Source organism: Drosophila ananassae, chromosome 3R (genome assembly GCF_017639315.1).
Source record: "Drosophila ananassae strain 14024-0371.13 chromosome 3R, ASM1763931v2, whole genome shotgun sequence".
NCBI classification, from domain to species: Eukaryota; Metazoa; Arthropoda; class Insecta; order Diptera; family Drosophilidae; genus Drosophila; species Drosophila ananassae.
This window is the reverse complement of record NC_057930.1, coordinates 7,171,322-7,195,597: the sequence shown is the minus strand read 5'-3', so window position 1 is coordinate 7,195,597 and position 24,276 is coordinate 7,171,322. Positions and strand designations below refer to the sequence as shown.

Genomic DNA, 24,276 nt, shown 5'->3' with positions numbered 1-24,276 from the left:
GCGCCAGAGCCCACTGCCCTCCACGCCACTATTACATAAAAATGTATCAAAATGAAAGTGCAATTTTATTGTTTATTTTATAAACCCACCTGCTTAAGCAAGCAAAACTAAACTTCAAATTAAACTTCTCACACAAATATATATGTATATACATATATGTATATATTTGTATGTATATATCTAATATAAACCTAAAAACTTTAATTAATCCTCCATCCTCAACCTTTGAGATTGGGTGGCTCTGCCAACTCAGTAAATATAAACGGGTAAACTTCGTACATCCCCAAGCCTCAGACAGCATAACAAAGATATAAAACAGCTCCAAAGCAACAACATAATGTTGCAACTCATGCACCTGCAGATGCAGCACTAACAACAATTGCAACAAGGTGCACCACGTGTCGTCAGAGAAGTGTAAAAAGTTTTACTCGAGCTTTTCTCTGTTATTTTTTTCGTTTTTTCCAAATCCTTCTTGGAGCTGTCAGCAATGCCCGGCAACTTGATATATTTTTCACGGAATGTGCACACAACAAAAAAACCTGAAAAACATACGGATCTAGGGGCAGAAAAGGCACGGCAAGGGGGAAAGCGTGTTGCATGAAAACGGGAAAAGACATCAAACAGCAAAAGAAAGTGCAGAGATGGAAGGCGTCGACTAGTGTTGCCCGACCGGCGGATCCATAAGCCTTAGTCCAAGCACATTATCAGGTGCTTCTAAGCTTTAAATTTTAAATTTCCTTCATATGTCAAATATAAATTTGTCATAATACTTGACTTTACCATAACTATGACCTTGACCTAAAAATATTTAAATATTTTATTCGAAACGAACATGTGGGGCTTTTTCTCTCATTACGATTTAACGAACTTGCCATAGATTATTAATTTAACTATTTAACCTCTGGCTATGTGCTTTTTGCGTAACTCGAACCACCTTTCGAATAGGAGGCTCGATCTATAACTTTATTAAGTTATAACAAAAAAAATTCAAAAAGAACCTTTAAAATTTCTTATCATCTCAAATGTAATATTCTGTATTAATATTATGGTTTTAATGCTTTTAAAATTTTCTAGTTTGATATTATAGTACATATGGTTGGGAAACGAAATTCAGTGAATTAATGTATCGCCATCCCTTGCGTTATATAGAATTGATATTTCTCAAATATATGTCGAACAGTTATATTTCTAATGTGGTGTTATATTCCATATTTACAATACCTTACAAAAAATTCCCCAATCCAAAGCTGGCAGCACTGGCGGAAACCAAAGCACACAACCCATATACAGGATCTGCGAACTCATTATAAACCAAGGCAGAGTAAAGCAACTTTTGAAGGCTTTCGCCTTTGGCGGAATACTAAGACCAGCAACAACAACGGTGAAGTTGTCTTTGGGTGTTGCGGCACAACGCATCTTGACAGAAACGGAAGTTAACAAAAAAATGTGTATGTGCGGAAAATGAAAACTTATGGCGAACAGTCTTTTTGTGTTTCGAAAATCCAAAACCGTCTTGGCTCAGAAGTTTATCGAAGAACGGGTCGGGTCATGCATAAGAGGGGATAAATTAACTTTGCGGGGAAAAACAAGCCCAAGGTGTCATTTCAGCCAAAGAAACACACTTCATTTACGCACATGGAAGGAACTTTTTAATTAGAAAAGGTCGCAGTATGCATTCAAAATTATATTTTCGGTTTTTAGTTCCCAAACACTCTTACACCACATACTCAAGAAAGCCAACCAGCAGAAAATGGATAAAATAATTTTGCATTCGGTCTGTTTACAGCTTAGTATTTAGAAAAGTTCCAGATGAAAGTTGGACTTGTTATTGCGGTTATATTTGTTTTTGATGCCGCATCGATGTCAAGCTTGTTTTCTCCAGCAGTCCTGCAGGCAGAAAGCCAAATGGCTTTTCAGTGCTTCCCTGCGAGTTAGTGCTATTCTCGTGCAGTTGCTTGTTTAGCAAAGTCGAGCGAACGTCTTCTAAATCAGTTTCCTTCCCAGAACTCAAACGAAAAAAAAAACTGTCCACCAAGTCGAAAAGTTTAGCTAAACTTTAAGCCGACGTCAGCAAGGCAGATGCAAACGAGGTCCCTGAGTCACAAAAAATGTGGGAGGATAAAAGTTATTTCCAAGTTTGATGCACTTTCGAAAACTGTCTAAATAAATGCAGGACTTCCGAGTCTTTTTATCATCCACACATTCGCTAGCGGTTGAATGGCCCAAAATTCACTGACCAACCGAAAATGGTCTGCTATGCATTTTCAAGTTTCTGTTAATGAAGTGAATGCTGGTCGGATTGGGACCCTAGTCGGCCTCCAGCAGCTTCCACAGCCCAGTTATTTATCATGTTTTGCTGCACACACTGGGATTCACAGTGACATAATTGTGTTTATAGACGCAAAAGGATGCGGAATCGGGCGGAAATGTCGGGCCAGTGGCCAGTAGTCAGTGGCCAGGGCGAGTGCCAGTGAAGCACCACCTGCTGGCACCAAAAACAACATAACAAGGACTGTGAAATTGAAGAAATGCACTTGAAGGATAGATATATACATTAAACTGCAAATAAAGAAGAAACTTTAATAAACTGTCCGCCCAATTACATGACTTTAACAAACTTTCCCGATTCCATCCTTATAATCGTTCGTAGTTTCTCCCTCATCCTTTCACTCTATTATCCTTCGGCCCCGTGGTCCACTTGCATTTCGAGTTTATTTAATCCTTTCGCTTTTTCATATCCCTCCTGCGACTAAGCAAGTGCTCGCTCTCAGTTTATGCCCTTAATCTTCAGAGCATCGTTCTCGAAAGTTTTTACCTTAAATAACAAAAGCAAGGAACAAACAGCGGCAACATGACCTGTCTAGTGCTGTTCAGCGAATTAAATACACATTTCCTTTCCCGCCCCTTTGTTATTTTTCCCACTGAGTGCCTTCGGAAAATATGTTGGCCATGTCAGAAATTTTTTAATAACAAGCCCTTAATGTGGAGGTAATTGTCTGTTGGCTGGCTTACTCTCGCAGGTGCCCGAGGGAATAGTATCTTTTAAGTCGAGTGGTGCTTTGGTTGCGAAATTGCAACCAAGAAAATACTCAAAGGAAAACACACAGAGGCATTTTTTGCAAAAGGTTGTTTATTTTTTGTTTGGGCATATTGGGATTTGTTTTTGATTTATCCTATTTAATTTTTTTTAATTCACCTCTATTTGGGGTTTATTATTTGTAATCTCTTAATTTAGATGTTCTAACATATTTAAAGCAAAAAATCTCTAAACTTAGAGAAAAAAATTTAAATACGCCAAGCAGACAATCAAATTCCAACCAACCAGTTCCCAGGAAAGCAAAGAATGCTTTCGAAATCGTATCAAAGGATCACAAAAGTATTTAATTGTTTTGCCACCTCTCTGCCATGGCTCTAGCCCTCGTTTTATTTCTATTTTATTTAGTTTTCTTTGTAAATCTAACCATACACACTCCGGGCTATGAAGACATGAGCATTGTTATGTCAGGGAGCCACTCCAGCCCGGCTCCTCGTGTCCTGCATGCGATATGACTGGAAAAAGGGGGCAAAGGGAACCGAGCGAAAGGAATGAAAAGGACAAACGTTGCGCCAAAAGAAACCCCTTTCTTTTTCTGGCCGTCTGGCACATCCTTTGGCAGGCCACGCCCCCGCATCTTCAGGCCCCCAGAATGTCAACGAAGAAATGCCTATTGGATGCATGCACGTCTGAACGGAAAATGGAAAAATGCGAGTGGAAACGCATCCCGCAAATGCCAAGATACAACTTGCAGAAATTGCATTTGGATGTGCGAAGAAAATTTCTTGTAAGAATGTTCCCTAACTGGGTATTTTAAAATGAAAATGTTTATCTTTCGGCCTGGAATTGTGTTTGAAGCCAGCACCAAAAATAATACCCAAACACAATAAGTGCCAAAAACTAAGACCTCAAATTATCCATTCAAGTCTAAAATGAATTGTTAATTGTTAGTTCTAAGAGCAGTGCAGATGGCTCAGAACCAGGATAACAAGCCCAAGGAATTTCCCACAAGCTTCTCGAGTGCAAATTCAAACACTCGGATCACATTCGCCTGGCAGGGCGTATTTAAATTCAACTAATTTATATATATTTGCTTGAGTGTCCTTGTATGTTTGAAGGCATGTGTTATTTCAATTGAGCTCATTAGGTCCTAGATATGGTAATTAAGGCCGGGCCAATGATTAGAGGCCAAAGCCGAATGCTTGAACTATTCATTAAGGCGCAATCCTTGACCACAGCATAATTATCTCTGGTTCAATGGCAGGCCAGGCCATTGAATAATTTTAACCTTCGTCGTTGGAGATTGTATGCCCAGCACCGATCTATTGTCCACATTGTTTGGCCAAGAAATTGAATTATAAATTTCATGTCAGGTACAAATTACTCCAATGCCAATTTTCGACTTTGTGAATTTGAGATGAAAGGATTTCCAGGCAGGATTTTCAGGCTAGCAGTTAATAGCAATAATCTCATTGTGAGATTAGGCGGCAAATTGCTAATTACAATGTAAATCATTGAATATTTTTATTTATTTACTTATTGGTTCTGTACAATTTATCAGGGATGCTTATAGTGGTCAAGGATATATAGTATTTGTGCGAATTTTACATATATGCAACTACATATATGTAAAGGTTTTTCTTGACTCACATCAGCTGCCGAGACGACCAAGGCAAGTTAGTCTGACCGTATATGTATGTCCCTCTATAAGAACCATGACATTGGTTCTTAGAGGCTATAAAAGATGGTTCTGTTTTTAGTTTAAACTCTTGTAAGAAGTACGGGACTTCAAAAAAAAAATTTCGATGAAAAAATTACTGATATTTTTAATAGCTGCCTAAATCAGGTTGTTCCGGCAATACGTGTACACAGGCAAAAATAAATGATTTAAATTTTACGCTTTGTTTAAAAATTAAAGAATCCATATTTCCTTTACAAATGACGTTTATTGGAAAAATAGTAGTTGAATGAAAGTAATAGGCATTATAAACCCATCAAAATACTCAATAACACTCTACCCTAAAACATACAATATGAAAAAAATACAAACAAATATGCTTAAAAATGTTTAAAAAAATATCTCATTGAAATCGTTGGCCTCCGGCAACTGGACAATGGAAGTGTGCAGATTTATATTGTTTTAGTCACTGTCAGCAAGGGCTTAACATCTCCGACATTCCAAATAAATATATTCAGATAAGAGGAACTGCAGCTAGTATCCGCCCCTCCTCCCCGAACTTCGTCGTGGAGAGTCACATCCTAAGCCGACTGACAGCAGGACGATATTGGTATTCAGTTGTGGGCAGATTTCATTTTCTTTCTTGCATCACTCGAGGGGGAAATATATTCCAGGGGCCCCGCCCATGGATGTGTAAAAATGACCATAGACTGTCCTTGTTATCTATCACCTGTCGGGTCTGTCATTCTTTTGGAGCTCCTCCCCGAACTTCTACCCATTCAGTCCATCAGGATTGAAGTCAAAACAATTTTACAGCAGTTACGGCTGCCGGCTTTTGTTTGGTCTCCGAGCTGGAGGCAAGTAATTGATGCCTCACTGAGCCAGGAAATATTTCTCGTGCAACGACGAGAAAACAATTTTTTATCCTCTTCGGGGTAGATTTATTATTTTTGGTTAGCTCTGGCAACGACAGGAATTCGGACATGCTCTCCGATTTCGACTAGTTTGAGATTAGATTTTGGAAATTCCTGAAAATTTGATTTAAAAGTGTATATATATTCTTGAAAATCAGATATGAACATTTAATGTGTACAAAATATCTCCTATTTCATCATCATCATCATATAATTGAAAAAATAAAATTATTGTTAAGATGAAAATAATATTTCTTTGGGTGGTTTTAAAATCTAAAACAAATACAACCTTTAATAGTGCTTACCATATTCAAAAACTTGACCTGCAAGGCTGATTTCTTTTTAACTTCTTAAAACTCGTTCCATTTTAAAGCTAAGAAGCTTGGATTTTCTAACTGCAATGACCACAAACAATAAAAAAGGAAAAAGGACTGCAATCAGACTGTGGCTTAAGTTTTTCCCCCTTTCTATGATCGATCCTGTATGTTCCGGAATTTCAAACCGACTCCGGCCTCTTAACCGCTCGTTAGAAGCCGTGTGGGGGTGTTGTTTACTTCCGTTAAGTAACAAGTTGGCAGGAGAGCCGAGTGGAACCAAACCAAACCGAAAACTCAGCCAAACTGAACCGACCCGCCTCACAAATCTCCAGCTGGCCCACAGAATGGGGAAAATATTTACACGCCACACACGACTCCATTAAAACTAAACAAGTGCGTGGAAAGAAAAGGGCCGGGTACAATCCAGATGCAAAAAAATGGGAAAAAGCCAGAGTGGGCAAAAAAGTGATGCAGAGCAGAGCCAGGGTCTCCGCTATGTTCCATAACCAAAGGCAACATTTCTTCATCCGAGGGTGGCGGATTTTGCTTCAGGCAGAACTTTGAAAATTTTCATTCCATGTTCCGAGCGGATGTTTTGTAATTTTTTGTGCTCAAGCGACAGAGTATGTGAGCCAAATCCCATAAACACACACAGCACGGGGGGATCTCCGAGATATGTGGAGGATGCAGGACCTGCCCCATTTTGTGGCAAGTCAAGCGCACATCTGCTGGACGAAAGCGCTGACCAAACGAGGCTGTTCCCAAACATTGTAAAATTTTAATGGGCCCACGGTGTGAATTGGAGTCTCCCCTCCCGCACTCATCCGCTTCTTGCCTCTCAGCCATTCATGTAGAAAAATGCTTCTTTTCCCCTACAACTTTATTAAATTTCCTTCTTTTAAAATGCAAGTGGGCTGGCTGTTGCCCCTAAAAAAATTAAAAAAAAACTCAAAGAGCCCCAACACTTGTCAGCACTTGACCACAAGTTAACCCCATCCCAGTGTGACTTCAAGCTTAAGTTTTTTAGTTCAAAATATAAATTTTTTTCCCTTCTGTAGATATCAAGTTTGTAGTTTAATTCATATAATAAATCCACAAAAGAAATCATTATTTTGCCTAGCTCTGTATTTTTAATTAAAGAAGACTTAAAGAAGTTTTAATTTTAAAAATCGTTACCTTCTGGGCGCAGTAAATTTAAATATATTCGCAAAGCTTGCAAAAAATAAATAAAATTAAAAAAAAAATGGCAAGCCCCCAAGGCCAGAAATCGAACACGTTTCTTACTTACTGGACAATAACCTATAGTCGATTTTAAAAATACCCTTGAATGATTCATGTAAATAAAAAATAAAGTTATTAAAGCTATCGAATCATAATATTAACTCCAAAGCATAGAAGAGTGGACATTTTAATCTCAGAATGCTAAGAATTGAACAAAGGACTTCCAAAAGTGATTCAGGCTTTTACAGAAAACCATGTAGCCCGCAGAAGCGGAAAAAATCAAACATTTTAGCACGCACCACTAAGAATTTTCGGACAATTTGGATTGTGTGTTCGTGTTGGGTATAGTCCTTGAGCCCTGCCTACGGTTGAGTGTCTCATTCAACCAACTGGACACAGAAACTCAAACAACGGTTTTGTTATTTTACGTATTTTTAGTTGGACACAACAACGTAATTCGAGCCATTCTTGTTACAATTTATGGGAAATATTTTTATCAACTAACTAAATTGTTTTGTTTTCTCTTTTTCAGAATTAATGATGGCTTCATTCGACTGCGAAGAACCAAATAATGCCGAAAAACTGATGTACGACTTAAACTAGCCATACAGGATTAACTATTTGTACCATCTAACTAATAATACCGACTAAGATTGCATTTAATGATAAGTAAATAAATACTGTACATACATGGTAGTTCAAGCACGATAAAAAAAAACTAAGTAGCTAAGAATACATATATTAATAGAAAAACTATACAATAAGAGTTAATGTATGTGGACAAGGATCATGTGTAAACTATCCAATAAAATGAAAATATTTGGAATAAAAATGCTTTTATTCAATCAATCGTTTTCAATCAAAATGTTGTAGTTACAATTTGAATATATAATTATTTTGCGAAAAAATTCCATTCAATGGAAAAGTTTGGTTTCTTTCAAAACGGATTAAAAATAATTTTAGACCGAAAGCATCTGTGCAAATTTTGGAGCGAAAAAGTATACATATTATTCTCGATATTGAACTCCAGTGAACCACATTAAAGGCAGATATTCGCAGAATATATTTACATTATTTATTTTAAACCCTACCCATTGTAATTTGTAATTATACCCTTGCAGAGAATATTATGATTTTGGTCAAAAGTGTGCAACGCAGTTGCATAAAGTATATATATAAAGTATATATTAAGTATATATATTCTTGATCAGGATCATCTCCTGAGTCGATATGAGCATGTCCGTCTGTCTGTCGGTTTCTCGGGTTACAACTTTGCACATCGAGTTGAAACTTTGCACACATCCCTCTTTTCCTTGCAGGTAGTATATAAGTCGGAACGGCCGGGATCGGTCGACTATATCCTATAGCTGCCATATAACTGATCGGAACTAACTAATCGGAAATGCCATAACTTTAGTGTTTTTTAAGTTAGAGGGTTGAAACTTTTCACATATATTATATTTGGCTATCTTATCTACAAAATTTCATAAGGATAGGCCGACTACATCCTATAGCTGTCATAGAAGGATCGGAATTGGCATTACTTTGGTGTTTTTAAGTTTGAAAGATGGGACTTGGTACAGATTTAATTTTGTTATTAAATAATCCAATTTGCCAAATTTCATAAGGATCGGACGACTATATCCTATAGCTGCTATATAACTGAACAACCGGAAATGGCACAACCTTGCTATTTTTAAAGATGCTTGAGGCTGTTTCCAACATTTTTATTCGAAAATTAATTATCGAATCAATGAAATTTTCGTAAGGATCGGCCAACTATATACGATCCGATATTTATATAATAATAAAAGCTGGTATGTAACTGCAAGGGCTCCGCCCGAAGTAAGCTTTCCTTTCCTGTTTTTTCTTTGGATTCAGTTTATGTTATCATACCAGATTACAGAAAACTATTGGACTGACAGTTTGCACAAAACTGACAATAATTTTACTTAAAGGGAGTTAATACTTAAAAAATCTATTGTTACTAGTTTAGTAGTACTAGTTTCTACTACGCTTTAAAAATTCTACTTGCGATTTGCATGTTTTTTTCTTATCAATGAGATCTTATGCGATTGTTTTCTATTATACTCCGGTATTATGGTAGTTTATTATGTCCAAGGTCAACTAATTCTTTCCACAAAACATAATACATATATGCATATAAATAATACATAAGTTTCTATTTTACTTGTATAGTCGTTGTCTAGACAAATACATCGGTAATATAAAAATTCTGTATGAAAGTTTTAAAGCAAACTTCATAAAAAGTGGAACTGGCGAGCAAGTAGCTGATTCTATTTCAAAGATGAAGAGTTTTTTCATTAAAAACCTCCTACCTCCTAGTTTAATTCTTTAATATTAATATTTGCTTACTACAGCCAATCATTTAAAGAAAATAATAAAAACAAAAAAATTGGGTGCAGGTTTGAATTAAGAAGTTAACGTTTATTTAGAAACACACATCTGTGACGTTTAGTGAACAAAATAGATTGCAACAATTCCTACGCTTATTCGTGTCGACGTTTACGTCCAAGCACTCTTCATGAGAGAGTTGGGGAAGCCACAAAAGATCTGGAATCAAATGCATCACTTATAAGGAAACTTTTTCTGGAAGAAATTTTCAGTACGTACCCAGTTTATTCTTTCGACACCGCCATTCATTAATGTTGCAGACTTCCTTCTCGCAAGATACGACCCAGTTGCAGGGCTTGTCCCACTCTGAGCACGTGAAGTCGCAGACGCAGACGTGAGCGGCTTTGCCTTCGCAGAGGCAGTTCCAATTATTGACAACAGGACACGGTGATTGTTTGCAGGCCAGAATCTTCTCCGAAACTACAAAAATCAGCAACAAACCCAAAAGAATTTTAACAGCCATCGCGAACACTTCTCGATCGAGTTTGAAGCGAAGCATGGCCTTTATATAGTCTCCCCATGGAGCCGGCTGACTATTTTTAATTTTTTCTGGTAAACAATTGCGCAAACATTTGGCTTATTTTAAGCGTGCCAGGGTATATAAGGAGGACTTCGGTTAGTAGTTAACCAGTAATTTTTCATTAACATGGGTGCCACACGAAGCCTACTGATCCTCCAATTCTGGTCCTGCCTTCTGGTCGCTTCGATTTTGGGATGCCGAGTAATCTCTCCCTGGAAAAGTCTCTGTGAGTCCTACGAAGGAGTGAATGGGTGCGTCGATAATGGGAAGTGGGAGCCAAAGCTCCCACCCCGGGACAACACCTGCTGTGGTCCTCAATGCCGCTACACGGCCCTGAAACCCCCAACACCTCCTCCAAAATGCGGCTGCGAAGAAAAAAAATGTCGCTGTATCCTAGACACGAGTTGCGGAAAGACCGATCCAGTGCTGCCCTTCAGTTACCGATGCCTGACGGACTCCGAATTGGCAAAGGAAAATGCGCAAAGGAAGTGTGAAGGCTTTGCTCGTGAGTAAAAAGTAAAATATAAATCAATTTTCTATTGATAACATTCAAATCTCCCTAGAACTGCTGAGCATTGACGGTTGGTGCAACAAAACCTGCCAGGCCAAAAATTATCTGTGTGGTATTAATTGCTGCTGCCGTGAATACTGTCCTACGAAATTCTGTAAATTTCCCCAACCCCGAAAATGTTGATTAAATCAGATAAGTGATGGAAGAAGAGCAATTATACGTTTTCATAAAAACACTCATTGTCCTTTCTTAAATAGACTCTCCCCCTGCTTAATAGATTTCATTCCAAGTTTTTGTTTTGTGTTTCTTCCAGTTTCCCCCTGACATATTTTTTCCCCGGAACAAATCTAGCATATAATAAACGTATAAGTCGTATGGGTCGTTGTATACCCTGAATTTGGTAAACTCAGTATCATTATCATGTCCTACTATGAAACATAAGAGGTTTTCTCCGAAAATCTAAAATCCTCTGAATAATCTTTTCTTTCATATCGAACGCAGAATCTATCCTTTAAATGTTAAACAGACCAGACCTAAACTGCTCTGGTTTAAAAACACAAAGTCAAAGATTTTAGTGTCATTTGGTGTCCCGCAGAATAGCCACCCATGACATCTATAGTTTTTTCTTTTTGTTAATAATCCCATATGTCTTAATTGTTCGACTCCATTTATGTATGCGGATGATGGGAGTATTTGAAGGGGTACTTTTCTTTCTGCGACCATTTTCATGGTACACTTTTCGATGGTACCCTTGCAGAGGATATTATAAATTTGGTCAATTAATTGCAACGCAATGAAGGAGACATCTCAGACCCTATAAAGTACATACATTCTTGATCAGGATCTCCTAAGTCGACCATTTCTGTCTGTCTGTTTCAACGCAAACTAGTCTCTCAGTTTCAAAGCTATCAAGTTGAAACTTTGGCGACATCCTTCTTTTGTTTTCAGGCAGTATATAAGTCGGAACGGCCGGGACCGGTGATTATATCCTATAGCTGTCATATAACTGATTGATCGGAAATGCCATAACTTTGGTGTTTTTTAAGTTAAAGAGTTGGAACTTTAAAAAGTTTAAAAGAAAAAATAAGGCAAACGTGGACGGGACTTTTTTGCGGAGAAAAAGTTGACAAGTTGCATCATTTGGAAATGGGAAATTCTTTCAAAATCGTTTTTGTCTGAATAAATTTTGAAAGAAATGTCAAATCGGGAGGGTTGAGGTACCAATTGACGCGTATTTTCGAGCGTATTTCGTATTTCGATCTGAACCAGTGGTCCTGGATATATAAAGACGTGTCCAATAATCGTTCTTATGAGAGTAGAAAGTAGCGTAGTGGAATACAAAATGGAATTTTGGGGGTGATTTAGAAATCACTTGTTTCCTAAAAAATGTTAAATGTGCCTAAAAGTATGCTATTACCAATGCACGACCGGCTTTACTACACAGTATGTATTATATTGTATTTGATGCTATGTTCAAGCTGATTTTAAAAGTAGACTGAGACACAGGGCAGGACTGAGACAAAAAATTAAATGTATTATATTCACGATTACAAGCGTATCCGCATCTTTCCGCTCTTGAATTATAAAGAAATTAAAAGGTGTCAGTCTAATAAAATCGATGAAATATAAAAAAAAAAACAAATATATAACGAGATATAGCGCAGACACACATGTGTGTGGTGTTGCCCTCGCAATTGGGATTGTGGTTCCTGACAACGGGTCAGAGCAACAAAACCTGCCAGGCCAAAAATTATCTGTGTGGTATTAATTGCTGCTGCCGTGAATACTGTCCTACGAGATTCTGTAAATTTCCCCAACACCGAAAATGTTGATTAAATCAGATAAGTGATGGAAGAAGAGCAATTATACGTTTTGATAAAAACACTCATTGTCCTTTCTTAAATAGACTCTCCCCCGGCTTAATAGATTTCATTCCAAGTTTTTGTTTTGTTTTTCTTGGGACAGGCCCTCCTTCGAGGCGGCAAAATGGAGCAGCACGTTTAGTAGAATGAGGCACCTTCCGAACTTTATTCAATCAATACTGAACCAAAAGGTGTTATACACAGTTGTGTATATACAGTGAATCACATTAATATTCGGTTTTTTACTTTCTCAATTTCAAATGAAAAGAAAGAGATTAAAAAAAAGACTTAAACAAAAATTTTAAATAGCAAAGTAAAGCTTTTTTTATTACCTATTCATAGAAATAACATAACACAGGAATTTATTTTAAATTAAAAATAAAATTAAACAAAAACGAAAAACAACTCAAAATTTGCGTTACTTTAATATTCGGTATTTCCTTATAGACCTAAAAAAAAACTATTTTATCTTAAAATTAAATTTATCTTAATATTTAGTGTGATACCCATTATTTTTTATGGTATCGCTTAATCGTTTTGGCATATTTCGAATAATTTTTTTTGTGTATTCGCCGCCAATTTTGACCCATTCTTCCTGAAGCCGTTGTTTCAATTCCGATATTGAAGATATCGGCGTTTGGTGTACACGGCGGTCCAATTCACTCCACAAATTTTCTATGGGATTGAGATCAGGTGATTGGGGCGGCGTTTCCATGACCTTTGGGCAGTTGTAAAGCAACCAGGACTTCACTTTATGCGCCTTGTGCTTTGGGTCATTGTCCTGATATAATTTAAATGAGTTCGCAATGCCCATTTTCTCCGCCGACTGCTTCAAATTTTCTTTCAAAATTTTTAAGTATTGATCTTGGTTCATTATCCCATCAATAAATACTAAATTTCCCACTCCTTTTGTGGAAATGCAGCCCCAAATCATCACACTTCCCCCGCCGTGTTTAACTGTTGGCCTAAGGTTATTTTTTTTCAGCTCAGTGTTTGGTTTCCGCCATACCATTTGCTTGCCGTCGCTCCCGAAAAGATTAAATTTACTTTCGTCAAGGAAAATGACATCGTCCCACCAGCTTTCGTCCTTTTTGGAGTACTCCTGGGCAAAGTTTTTTCGCAACTTTCGGTTGCGCTCCGATAGCAAAGGTTTTTTACGGGCGATTCTACCGTTGTACCCCTGTTTTTTTATGGTACGCCGAATAGTTTGCGCCGAAACTTCCTTTCCATGATCGGCAAAGAGTTCAGCCGACAATTCAGGAGCACTAAGTCGAGGATTTTTTTTTATTTTTCTGACTATTTCGGCCTCTTCTCGATCAGTAAATTTTTTCGGCTGTCCTTTTTGCTTTATTAAAGCCACTCTTCCTTCATTTTTGAAGCGTCGGACGATGTCACCGACTGTGTTGGGCTTCATGTCAAGCATTTCGGCTGTTTCCTTGTAGGTCTTGCCCTCTAAGTGAAGTTTGAGGACAAGATTTCGCTGCTCCAATGATGCATTTTTACCCTTGCGGCCCATCTCGAAAATCGGTGCTCGTAGTAGCTTTTTTTTGGCTTGTTTGTAGGAAATGAATACCAGTCATATGTGTGCAATTCGGGGAAACCCATTTTTGGCGGATCTGAAGTTGCCACATTGTTTTAACGTAATACTTATAAAAATACCGAATATTAAAGTAAAGCCATTTTCAAGCTTTTTTTTTGTTTCGTTGTGATTCTTCTTTTAATTTTTAATAAAGTGCTAACATATATATACCTACGTAAAGACAATATTTCAAAGTTTAAAATACCATTTTTAAAATTTCGTGATTTCTTAGTATAATACATTTTATTCGCGTTTAAAGTTGCAAAAAAAAAAAACCGAATATTAATGTGATACACTGTATTTGACGTTCTTTGCCTAGTGGCGGGTATATAAGAAGGCAATCTGAGTGCATTCCGTACGATATTCTTTGCCATCATGGCTCTGTTTCTGTATTTTTGCAGCGTCCACTGCAGAGAAGACCTATACGGGCCTATACGGAAAAGGAACGGATGCGTGGTTAATGGTGTCACGGAGCCGTGTGCCGGGGCTGAGAATTAGCAGAAAATTGGGCCTATCTATTTTCTCCGTGGAACAACAAAACGTGCCAGGAACAAAACTTAAAATATGGTCCCTAACTTTTTTTAAAATTTTAATTATAAATTTTAAGTGACCTGATAAAGTTTAATACCTAAGAATAATTTTTTAATCATCAGAAAATAAAAATAAAAAAAAATAATAAAAAATTAGAACAACTTCGCAGTCGGTAGGATTCGAACCTACGCTCCCAGAGGGAATCTGATTTCTAGTCAGACGCCTTAACCGCTCGGCCACGACTGCTTATATCCGACGAGGTCTTATTCCCGAAAGCATTTTTCTCGACATCAAAATGTAGAGGAAAAACGAGGCCGCCAGATCTTGACAAATTGTATAACCCTCTTTTTATAGAAATTGCAGTAGTTTTTTTTTAACCAAAGAATACATTTGGAAATTTAAGAGAAACTTTCATTTAACTGTTCTTTATTCAATTTATAAATACATTTACAAATATTTCAGTATATTTCTAATATATGGGTAAACAAATCGCCTTCTATTTGACTAACAACATGGTAAAGATCAGAAAACGTACAAAAAATCCTAGCCATCGTTGGGCGAAATTCCTTTTGGTTATTCTTTGATTTCCGTGAAATGCATCGTTGTACAAAATAAATAATTTAAATCATGCATTTAAACGCTTACAAAACGAAGTCTACAATAAGGCATTTTTGTTTCTATTAATTATTTATGGTATGGTGCGACCTGTTACTTATAATTTATAATTACTGTTGTACATCAAATTGTGTGTCTGGTGCCTTGTGTACGATTTTCGTATAAAAATATACATACATAATAAAAACATGTTAGATCACAAATGAAAATGCTAATAAATAGGAATTTGCTTATACATAAGTACATGGTTACATGTTTTTGCATGAACTAACTAAGGTACAGTAAAACTGATACATCGTGAATGTTTGGCTGCTCCAAAATTTGCAATAAGCTTAAAAAACTATTGTCCAAAACGAGCTCAAAACGGCGTAGCAAAAACTGCGAATTCTCTGTTTTAAATGCACTTCAAAAAGTGTACATCAATTTTGTGTTATTTTTGCGTCTGCGGCTGGCAATTTTTACTTGCTTACATCAATATTATATGCTATAATTATATGTATGGGTTGTTCCTAAAAGATTCATTTCCGGCAGCGACAACCAATTTTGACACAAATTCATTTAATAGAGTCGTGTAGTTAGAGTGTGCGCATGGAGAAACTAGTTACTCAATTGGCCACCTTGCCAACATCGGTGTGCATCATGACCAACGATCCCACCATGGCTACAAGAGTACGATCGAGCCAGGTCACCGGATTTGGATAAACGAAACCGCCTTCATAAAAGCCCAGGTGGCCGCCGTGGGCAACCTCAACATATGCCGCATTCTTTCGAGTACCTGGGAAAAAAAAAATAAATGTTTAATACCACTATATAATATACAAAAAAAAATACGAAAAAAAGAAATCCACAATTCGCAGTCGGTAGGATTCGAACCTACGCTCCCAGAGGGAATCTGATTTCTAGTCAGACGCCTTAACCGCTCGGCCACGACTGCTTGTTAACGTGCTTCGTCAATGTGCCGACTAATGCCGATTGGAAAGCAGGGAAAGCTTCTGCGCGTTGCTCAAGTCGCCGCTTTACAACACTGACATTCCAGCGGTTTCAAGATTACGCGGTAAATAAAATTACCAAGGCAAGGAAAAAATTTAAATGATAATGGTTTCTACTAACTTGCATATTCCTTGATGGGATTTAGCAAATCCTCCGGAATCAAGGGATCGTCCTTGGCATTAATGAAAATCATAGGCTTTTGGATGGTCTCCAAGTAAAAATATGAAGAGCTCCATTTGTACAGCTCCTGAGTGGATGGGAAGTTATAGACACGCCTCGTATAAGCCTCGTCCAATTCCGGCAAAGTTGCAGCGGCAATGATTTCCCGCTCATTGAGATTGTGGCGGGCCTTGACTTCGTCAGAGAGCAGGACATGGCGGTGTCTCAAAATTATGCTCTTCACATTCTCCGTCATAATGTACAAATAGAAGCGTCTGAAGTTTTGCCAATTCAGTAGCCACTTGGTGCCCCTAAAATAGAAAATATATAGAATATAGTCGTTTAATGAAAACTAAAACCACAACTCACTCGACGGCATTGTAGCCCTGGCAAATGGATATCCCTCCGATGACGTTGTTGGGTTTTGTCTTCTGGTTTTCGCCCATGTACTTGGTCACCAGATTTCCGCCCAGACTGAAACCTACGGCCACAATCCGACTTTGCTGGTACTTCTGATGCAAGTGCTCCACCATAGCAGCGAAGTCCTCTGTGTGTCCGTACGTGAAAATTCGCGTCGATGTCACCTGGACACTGCGCAGTGCCCCAATGTGGTTCAACACCGCACAACGGTAGCCATTGCATTGGGCCAAATGGACAAACGTACGAATATAAACCGATTCCGAACTATTCGCAATGCCCGGACAAATGGCCACCGTGATGTCATCTAAATGCAGAGGGAAACTCAGTTAATACCTTCGTGGAGTTCAGTGCTCAGGACTTACGTTCATGTTCGTTGAGTGGCTGGTACAAGTCGTAGGTTAAAGTGGAGCCATCCTGCAGGGATAGATACACCCGCTCGCCCAAAGGCCAAGGACAGCGTACTCGGCCCACAATGCTGTGCAAAACGGTCTGGACATGACCACTGAACCCCCAAAGCCGTGGTGGAATATATCTAAAAAATAAAAATAAAAATAAAAATGTTAATATTTATGAGATCTGAGAAAACTTCACTGGTGATAGTTGGAAGAACTTATCAATTAAGTATTCACTTTGCCGCAACTCAAACACAAGCATCGGTGGTTCAGTGGTAGAATGCTCGCCTGCCACGCGGGCGGCCCGGGTTCGATTCCCGGCCGATGCAAACTCACTTTTTTTTATTTATTTTTTTTTTTTAGCCTTGACATTGTGCTCTTTGAAATAAAGCAGCTGAAGTAAAAATACTTCCAGTGCAGTTCGTTAGCCGGCAATCTGCCAAAATTGACCAAATTCAATTTGGATTTTGGTTCTCAATGGGTGACTTACAAAATCAAGCTATATATTATATAAGCTAATACCCAGACAAGGGAACGGCATTAGAGCCAATTGAACCTAATTGAGCACGCAACAATACAAGTCTTGATTTACGTGGGGAAGACGCATAGAGGAAAATTATGATCGCTTTTAGAAGTAGACAGTATGTATGTATATGTAATTAGTTAAAAAAAAAAAAAGTACGAGAACCCTGCACATCCTCTGCAAAATATTATATATGTATAATAAAACCAATAAAAACGATTTAAATGCCATTTTTTCCATGCCAGCCGTGCAAAAACGTGCCACAAATTTGTGTATTCAGCTGCGAGAGCTCAGTAACGTAGCCATTCAATTATGACCAATCAAAATATAAATGAAGGACACGGAGAAAGGGTCTAGCTCCCTTGGGAACTGGCACAGCTTTTGGTTGATGCATATTTAATGGGGGTCCAACATGAATTCCCAAACATCAATCAATATGCGCCCTTAAAAAGTGTAATATTGATTTGTGAAAGACTTTCAAGTCGTTAAGGTGAATTCCATTCCACTCCTTCACAGACGATAAACAGCTGCGATTTTTACCTTCTACATACATATGGAATTTTTGAACTGACAATACGAATATTGTGAACAACAGAGTGTATGACTCATCCTAGCACTTTCAATGTCGCACCCCTTGCAGTAATCATCTGCGAACAGTGGTGGCTAGGAAACTAGAAACCACTGGTTGCACGGCCTTTACAATGTGCGAATTTCTAGTTTGTATAATGTTTCCGATGCATAAGACAAGAGATGATCGTTTCTGAAAACTTTACAATAACAGAACATGTAACTTTCTGTGGTCAACAATGCAATTACATTGTTAACTTCATTGGGGTTGACTTCATCTGATCACGGCACTGGAGCGTGATCAATGCCAAAAATAGGTGCGCCAAGACCTCAGAAGAACTTTTACCTTAGCTCGTCGGTCGGATAACCGGTTTTGGGATCTAAACTAGTCACCTAGAGAGAGGGGATGGAAACTATCTCCCCAGCCGAGCCCAAGCTCTTACGAAATCTTTGTTGTCAAACAAAGCGGCAGCCGAGTGGGCACAGCGCCAAACCAAAATATTCTCAGGTATCGCCGGCATTTCTTTTTCATTATCACCCGACAAGTCTATACTGCACCGAACTGTATATGTTTTTATTCTAAGACTCCCTCGCGATTATATATGTCCATAAATGTATTATCGGTCCAGTTTTGGCTAACATTGTGGTTGCTAGGCGTCCGTTGCTGTCTTTATTTTCAAGAACTGCGTAATAATGAGCTGGACTTTGCTCAGTATTTTCTTGTTATTACTCCTTATCGCACCTTCTGCCAGACACACAGAAAAATAAAATGAAAAGTTTAAAAGATTAATCTGAATTCCATTTACTTATGTGGATGGACAAAAAAAACAGAAAATTGCCAAAAGCTTTCACAGATTTTGCGCAAAAGAAAGGCAAAGGCGGAAATTTTCCAGGCCACAGCCAAGGAAAAAAATATCGGCAGACGCGAAAAGTGACAAATATTTTGAATAAACTATGAAATATTCCATATTTGCAATAATTCAATTAAATAAATATTTTTCTTCTAGGTTCATATCTCCGATAACCTGAAATCACATGTGTGACTATGTATTTTTAATTAAATATTTTTTTTCCGATAACCTTAGAATATTTTTAACCTGTGACAGGAAGAAACCCCACCCTGCGGTTAAGGGTTTTATTGTTTCGCCGATAATGGAGGCCTCATAAAGCAACAAGTCTGCATCGTAGAGGCATGTGTCACTGCTAAGTTTGATGTGAGAACTGATCGAAAGCTGATAGCGAAATAAAACTTATAAAATAACACTGGACTGACTTAATCACAAATGCATTTCACTGCTCCGCACGCTTATCAAGTAGAGTTTAATATTGGTCGGAAAAGAATTTACACCATTGTCATTAATGATTTATTGTTTAGCAGCTGGGAATTTGACAGAATTAAATAATAATTACTTCAAAATAATAGTAAATTACCCATTTGCGGTAATTAGAAGTAATTACATATCTGTCTAATAACATTGGCAATTATGCTGCCTAGTCAACTAATATTTTACCTCGGCTGTAATATCAATGGCACAGTTAATCAGTGATGCCAATATTTTTTCGAAAAAACAGACATATTGAGAAAAAAAAATAGGAAAAAAAAGTTTGTTTACAGTAATTTTATTTTTTATTATTATGATAAGGCATCTTTGATTATTTTTCTTTCGTCATTGTTGCTGTCCTCATAAGTAGCATTGGAGCCAATTAATTGGAGATATTTTTAAGGCAAGTTATAATTATGACCTGATTGCCAAAATGTCATTTAATCTATCTACCTCTAAACGGTTCCTAATTTTGGTTTTCACCAAGTTTACTTGGCTAAAAACTCTCGCTACCTCACCATTTGACCATGGCAGTAAAAGCAGGATGAGAGCAAAATTCGCCAGGTCCGCATAGAGGTTCTGACCAAAATTTTAAAGTATTTTTAATATTTTCCCAATTTATTAGGTGAATATTGTTCAATTATTTTGCTTTTAATATCATAATTTATTTAAAATATATTTAAAATAGGCATAATTGAGTCTTTTTTGGAAGAAATATTAGATTTAAAAAAAAGAACAGATTTCCGGTTGAAAAATCTAAAAAAAACGACAGATTTCAGGTATGCCATCCGCATTTTCATTTTTTTCTGGATGAAGCGTTAAAAACAGGCCAGATCTGTCCGGAAAAAGGACAAATTGGCACCACTGCAGTTAATACCCATACCCATGCGAGGAGTTGATCATACAGAGAGGGGGGCCAAAGTAGCTCTAGGGAACTATTATTTATTAATTTAATTAAGCTAAATGACCGTTTTTGAAAGGGGTGCTAATAAAAAGAATAAATATTCCCATAAAGGGACATGGAGGTTTACATAACTTCTTTCTCTCAGAAAATCAGGCAAAATATTTTCTCATTTCTTCCCAATATAAGTACTTTTTTTAATGGCCTCTGCTGTAAAGACTGTAATTGATGGTGTGCTGTTATTGCGGGCACATCTGTATATGCCTGACATAGATTTCGCCTAGTTCCAGTGCGCCTGTGTGGGAGGGTGTGCCACAAAAAATACATATATGGAAAAAAAACGTAAATAAGCCCTAATATGAGTGGATCCATCTGACAATGGGCGTTACTTACGGCTCCCTCAGTACGGGTGCGATTTTGTAGAGGCAGTCGAGGAATTGGGGGTCCAAGCACCAAACACTCGGCTTCAGCGGCTGGCTGTGGACATTCAATATCCGGAACAGTATGCACACGAAGACGGCGATGAGCGTCAAGAAGGCGGGGGACATGGTTCAACTGCCTCCGGAGCTGTGACACTCCCGACCGCCAAGAACCCAATCCTATGGTGCGGCTATGTGCGAATATGTGAACTTTTCACGCGAACCGGATTTGGGATTTGAACGGAAAATGTCTCGAAAATTCAGCCTGCTTGGTGTGGCTTGGAATGTAGGGTTGTGGAAAATATATCAAAACTCAATATATCTATATTCTTTGTATGAAATATCGAAAACACAATATTTTCCTTATATTTTTATAAGGTTTTGCCAGCCGACGAGTTGCACGCGCGTCTCAGAAGATGCGATTTGTACATTTTTCATATACACTCGTTTGCTGTCGAGCAAGGTTAGGTGCGGAATGTTGCGTGCGAGCGGGACACAAATCTCTTTGATTCTCGTTCGTTGCGACATGTTGCGTGTATTCCTGTAAATGGGCCAGAACGAGAGGTCCGATGAAACTGCGCTATGCAACATGTTCCAAATATCAATATGGTTGCTGTTGGTCAGGGATGAAAGAAGCATATATTGTGTTTATCGATATGGCGATGTTTTTTAATCGAATTCTCTTTTGGGCTTAGACGAAGCTTTATACCCTTCCAATTACTCAAATTTAGAAAAGTTTAAGTATTTTTTACTTAAACCCTCTTTGATAAGTAAATTTGTATTTGTGGTATCATAATATTTTTTTCTAATTTTTAAGGGACTAACAGGGTTCCCAGAATCGAAATGTGTCATTGTGGGAATCAATAAAGATGTACTTTACGTTCCTAATAAAATTATTTTTTTGCCGAGTCTAGTCTATTTTTCGGCTATTTTGGAATTCCGCCATATTTTTATATTAAAAGAAGAACATATATGGAAAATAAATAAACTTAAACTAAAAAACACAAATATTTCAAAATGATGTAATGCAGTCGAATTCAAAGAAACTCAACCCTGAAGGTAATCCATAAGAAAAGGTTTATCATCGGGAGCGTATGGGGTCAAAGGGACATCGTAGGGCAGCGGAAAAGCTGGCACGCCATCTCTATTATTTCCCAGTGGAAAAGTATCCTCTCCCGTCTGAAAAATATAACACTTAGAGTAAAGCTATTTAGAGAATCTCACGAAATGAACGAGCTCACCACAAATCTGGGCAGGAAAAGGACACCAGCCTCGTAGTTGGCAATTCTCAAACATGGCTGAACGTTCGAGTTTTTGTTGAAGCAGCCCCAGGCTGCCTTTGAGAGGTTTGCTGATGTCAAAACAAACCAGTACACTGACTGATCCTCCAGATTGTAGCGGGTATATGTTTTTATATGCGGCATCGCTCGTGAACGATAGCGATCGTTGGACTTCCACTGATGAAGGTGGTCCTTCAGCCACGGCTGTTTATCATTGGTGTTTTTTCCGTACGGCAGACAGCCACCCCCCAGCATTCCGTCGTGACTCCCCGAAACGTTTCCAAAACTGGGATAAATCATCTTAAAGGTCGGCATCTGACGCAGTTTTCCCAAAGGCGTGGAGTCCTTTTTGAGGCTGTTAACAAAGTCCTGTTGGATCCAGGCTTGTACGTTAGCTCCCAAGCTTCCGATACTGGAACTTTGGCAAACGACGGGTATGCGATCGTTGATGGGAGTAGCATGCTTGGCCAGAAGTGCTCCCAAGCGGGCGTGACCCCAAGGATGCCCTCGTACGGTGCTCTCACGGTGACCACCAGGTACGGAACCCAAAAAGAAGACACTGTGGAAGTGAAATATGAATTGAAAATCTGAGGAACTCTGGCAGTTAATGGCTCACTTGATGGCACTAAAGTCACTCTTTCTAATACGCGCAATCCAAGGCTGAAGTTGGCTTATTTTGTACTCCACCAGGTACAGCATCAGGTCCTGCTTGAAGCCGGTCTGGCTCTCGCCCGCTCCTGTATCCGCGTCCTCATGCAACTCTGGCAGTTTCGGGCTGATCCACACACCCTGAGTGCGATTGTGCCAATCGTCCTCGTACAGATTCGCCGTAGAAATGACCACCCGCATGGAACCATCGTTATAAGCCAGCAGCATCATTTTTGTGTGGGAGGTGGCAAAGGGCGTGGGCATTTTGACACCTATGGCCGTAACTTGCGGCTTAAACTTGCCGATGCTTAGGAGCTCAGGGGATTCGTCACCGTAGAGCACTAGAAGGGGCTTATCACTGTTAGTATAAAATGGACATTAGTATAAAAACGTTTTATACTTTTATACATTAAACACAAACAAAGATCTTACAGTATCCCCGCAAAGTAGTAATGTCCCAGAAGCCAGCCAATGTCCACCATAAAGTTAATCTGCACAGTGCTCTCGATCTCGCCGAGACTTTCATCGAGGATTTCCTGCAGCGTTACGCTCAAAGGTTCTGAGTGAGTGGGCTTCGAGTCGGTGATAGCAGTAAGGAAGAGGTTGTAAGGAGCAGCCCGCTCCAGTTTTTTGGCCATTCCTCCTTTTTCTACCACCACAGGTATGTAATCCTTGATGTTTTTGGCTAACTTTTGTTTTTTGGCCAAACGAGAGCTGTCTTGGGTTGATGCACTAAATGAACTTGTGGTTGACGAGCTGCAGGAACTGGAAGTTGCGCCACTGAAGGATGCGCCAGAAGTTGCCTGCGGCTTTGTCTCTGAACGATTGGATTCCTTCTCCTTGGTGGCTCCCTCCTTGGGGAATAGTTTCTCCAGGAGCTTTAGCTGTGTCTGAATTAGCTCGCTGGAGTATTTTGTGGGGATATCATAGTGCCCTGCTCCATTCCCGCTTTTATAAATCGTATCCACTTAAGAAAAAAATGGTAAGTTTATTTTTTCTATCTATTTTCTTTTACTTACAATGCTCGTGCGAAAACTCTCCAAAATGGATTGGATTCTTTCTGTAGCACTTGTCGCCGTATGGGCACTCCTTCATCTTTTTAAATGATTCTTAAATGCAATTCGAAAACAAGGAAATTTCGGAAAACAAAAAAAATTTTGCAAATGCTACGACAAAAACAAAGCGCGCTCAGCTGGAGGTGGCATTACGCCGATAGCAAGAAGCCCGTAAAATTGTCAAGAATCATACATTCTTAAATTGAAGGCTCATTTAAATGAATGTTATTCAAATTATTTAAATTTTACTCATAGTAAAGAACCGAAAAATGTTTTAGCTCTTAGAGGAACTTAATACTATTTTTTAGACTTTTTACGTTCATGTATTGCCACGAAAATATAGGTTTTATAATATAGACAAAAACCTATATAAAAGGCGCTTAGTGCACAATTAATAAAATTT

General features: G+C 38.4%; 5 protein-coding genes and 3 non-coding genes across 9 annotated transcripts in view; 3 read left to right on the top strand and 5 right to left on the bottom strand.

The window, feature by feature from the left end:
- Nucleotides 1-8,247, top strand: part of LOC6503282 — a 37,267-nt gene extending 29,020 nt beyond the window's left edge. For both annotated transcript variants that reach the window (XM_032453289.2, XM_044716036.1), the window contains exon 13: nucleotides 7,697-8,247. In XM_032453289.2, coding sequence (XP_032309180.1) covers nucleotides 7,697-7,767 — 71 coding nt within the window. In that variant the 3' untranslated portion in view covers nucleotides 7,768-8,247. The remainder of the gene's footprint in view (nucleotides 1-7,696) is intronic.
- A 1,338-nt stretch (nucleotides 8,248-9,585) lies between these two features.
- Nucleotides 9,586-10,061, bottom strand: LOC6502769. Its single transcript, XM_001967555.3, has 2 exons — nucleotides 9,799-10,061; nucleotides 9,586-9,738 (listed from the first exon to the last, which is right to left on the bottom strand). The coding sequence occupies exons 1-2, from the start codon at nucleotides 10,040-10,042 to the stop codon at nucleotides 9,617-9,619; spliced, it is 366 nt and encodes a 121-aa protein (XP_001967591.1). The 5' UTR covers nucleotides 10,043-10,061; the 3' UTR covers nucleotides 9,586-9,616.
- Nucleotides 10,062-10,210: 149 nt separating this feature from the next.
- On the top strand, nucleotides 10,211-10,888 carry LOC116655423. The gene is made up of 2 exons (XM_032453313.2): nucleotides 10,211-10,604; nucleotides 10,663-10,888. The coding sequence occupies exons 1-2, from the start codon at nucleotides 10,226-10,228 to the stop codon at nucleotides 10,791-10,793; spliced, it is 510 nt and encodes a 169-aa protein (XP_032309204.1). The 5' UTR covers nucleotides 10,211-10,225; the 3' UTR covers nucleotides 10,794-10,888.
- A 3,858-nt stretch (nucleotides 10,889-14,746) lies between these two features.
- Nucleotides 14,747-14,828, bottom strand: Trnas-aga. The gene has a single exon. It is a non-coding gene; the product is annotated as a tRNA-Ser (tRNA).
- A 151-nt stretch (nucleotides 14,829-14,979) lies between these two features.
- LOC6503309 (abhydrolase domain-containing protein 2) lies at nucleotides 14,980-21,362 on the bottom strand. The gene is made up of 5 exons (XM_032453334.2): nucleotides 20,865-21,362; nucleotides 17,129-17,298; nucleotides 16,716-17,070; nucleotides 16,308-16,657; nucleotides 14,980-15,972 (listed from the first exon to the last, which is right to left on the bottom strand). The coding sequence occupies exons 1-5, from the start codon at nucleotides 21,017-21,019 to the stop codon at nucleotides 15,803-15,805; spliced, it is 1,200 nt and encodes a 399-aa protein (XP_032309225.1). The 5' UTR covers nucleotides 21,020-21,362; the 3' UTR covers nucleotides 14,980-15,802.
- On the bottom strand, nucleotides 16,050-16,131 carry Trnas-aga. Its single transcript has one exon. It is a non-coding gene; the product is annotated as a tRNA-Ser (tRNA).
- On the top strand, nucleotides 17,417-17,487 carry Trnag-gcc. The gene has a single exon. It is a non-coding gene; the product is annotated as a tRNA-Gly (tRNA).
- Nucleotides 21,363-21,804: 442 nt separating the features above from the next.
- Nucleotides 21,805-24,137, bottom strand: LOC6503308 (probable tyrosyl-DNA phosphodiesterase). Its single transcript, XM_001967552.4, has 5 exons — nucleotides 23,838-24,137; nucleotides 23,251-23,785; nucleotides 22,787-23,176; nucleotides 22,132-22,729; nucleotides 21,805-22,069 (listed from the first exon to the last, which is right to left on the bottom strand). The coding sequence occupies exons 1-5, from the start codon at nucleotides 23,911-23,913 to the stop codon at nucleotides 21,938-21,940; spliced, it is 1,731 nt and encodes a 576-aa protein (XP_001967588.1). The 5' UTR covers nucleotides 23,914-24,137; the 3' UTR covers nucleotides 21,805-21,937.
- Between the last annotated feature and the right edge of the window lie 139 nt (nucleotides 24,138-24,276).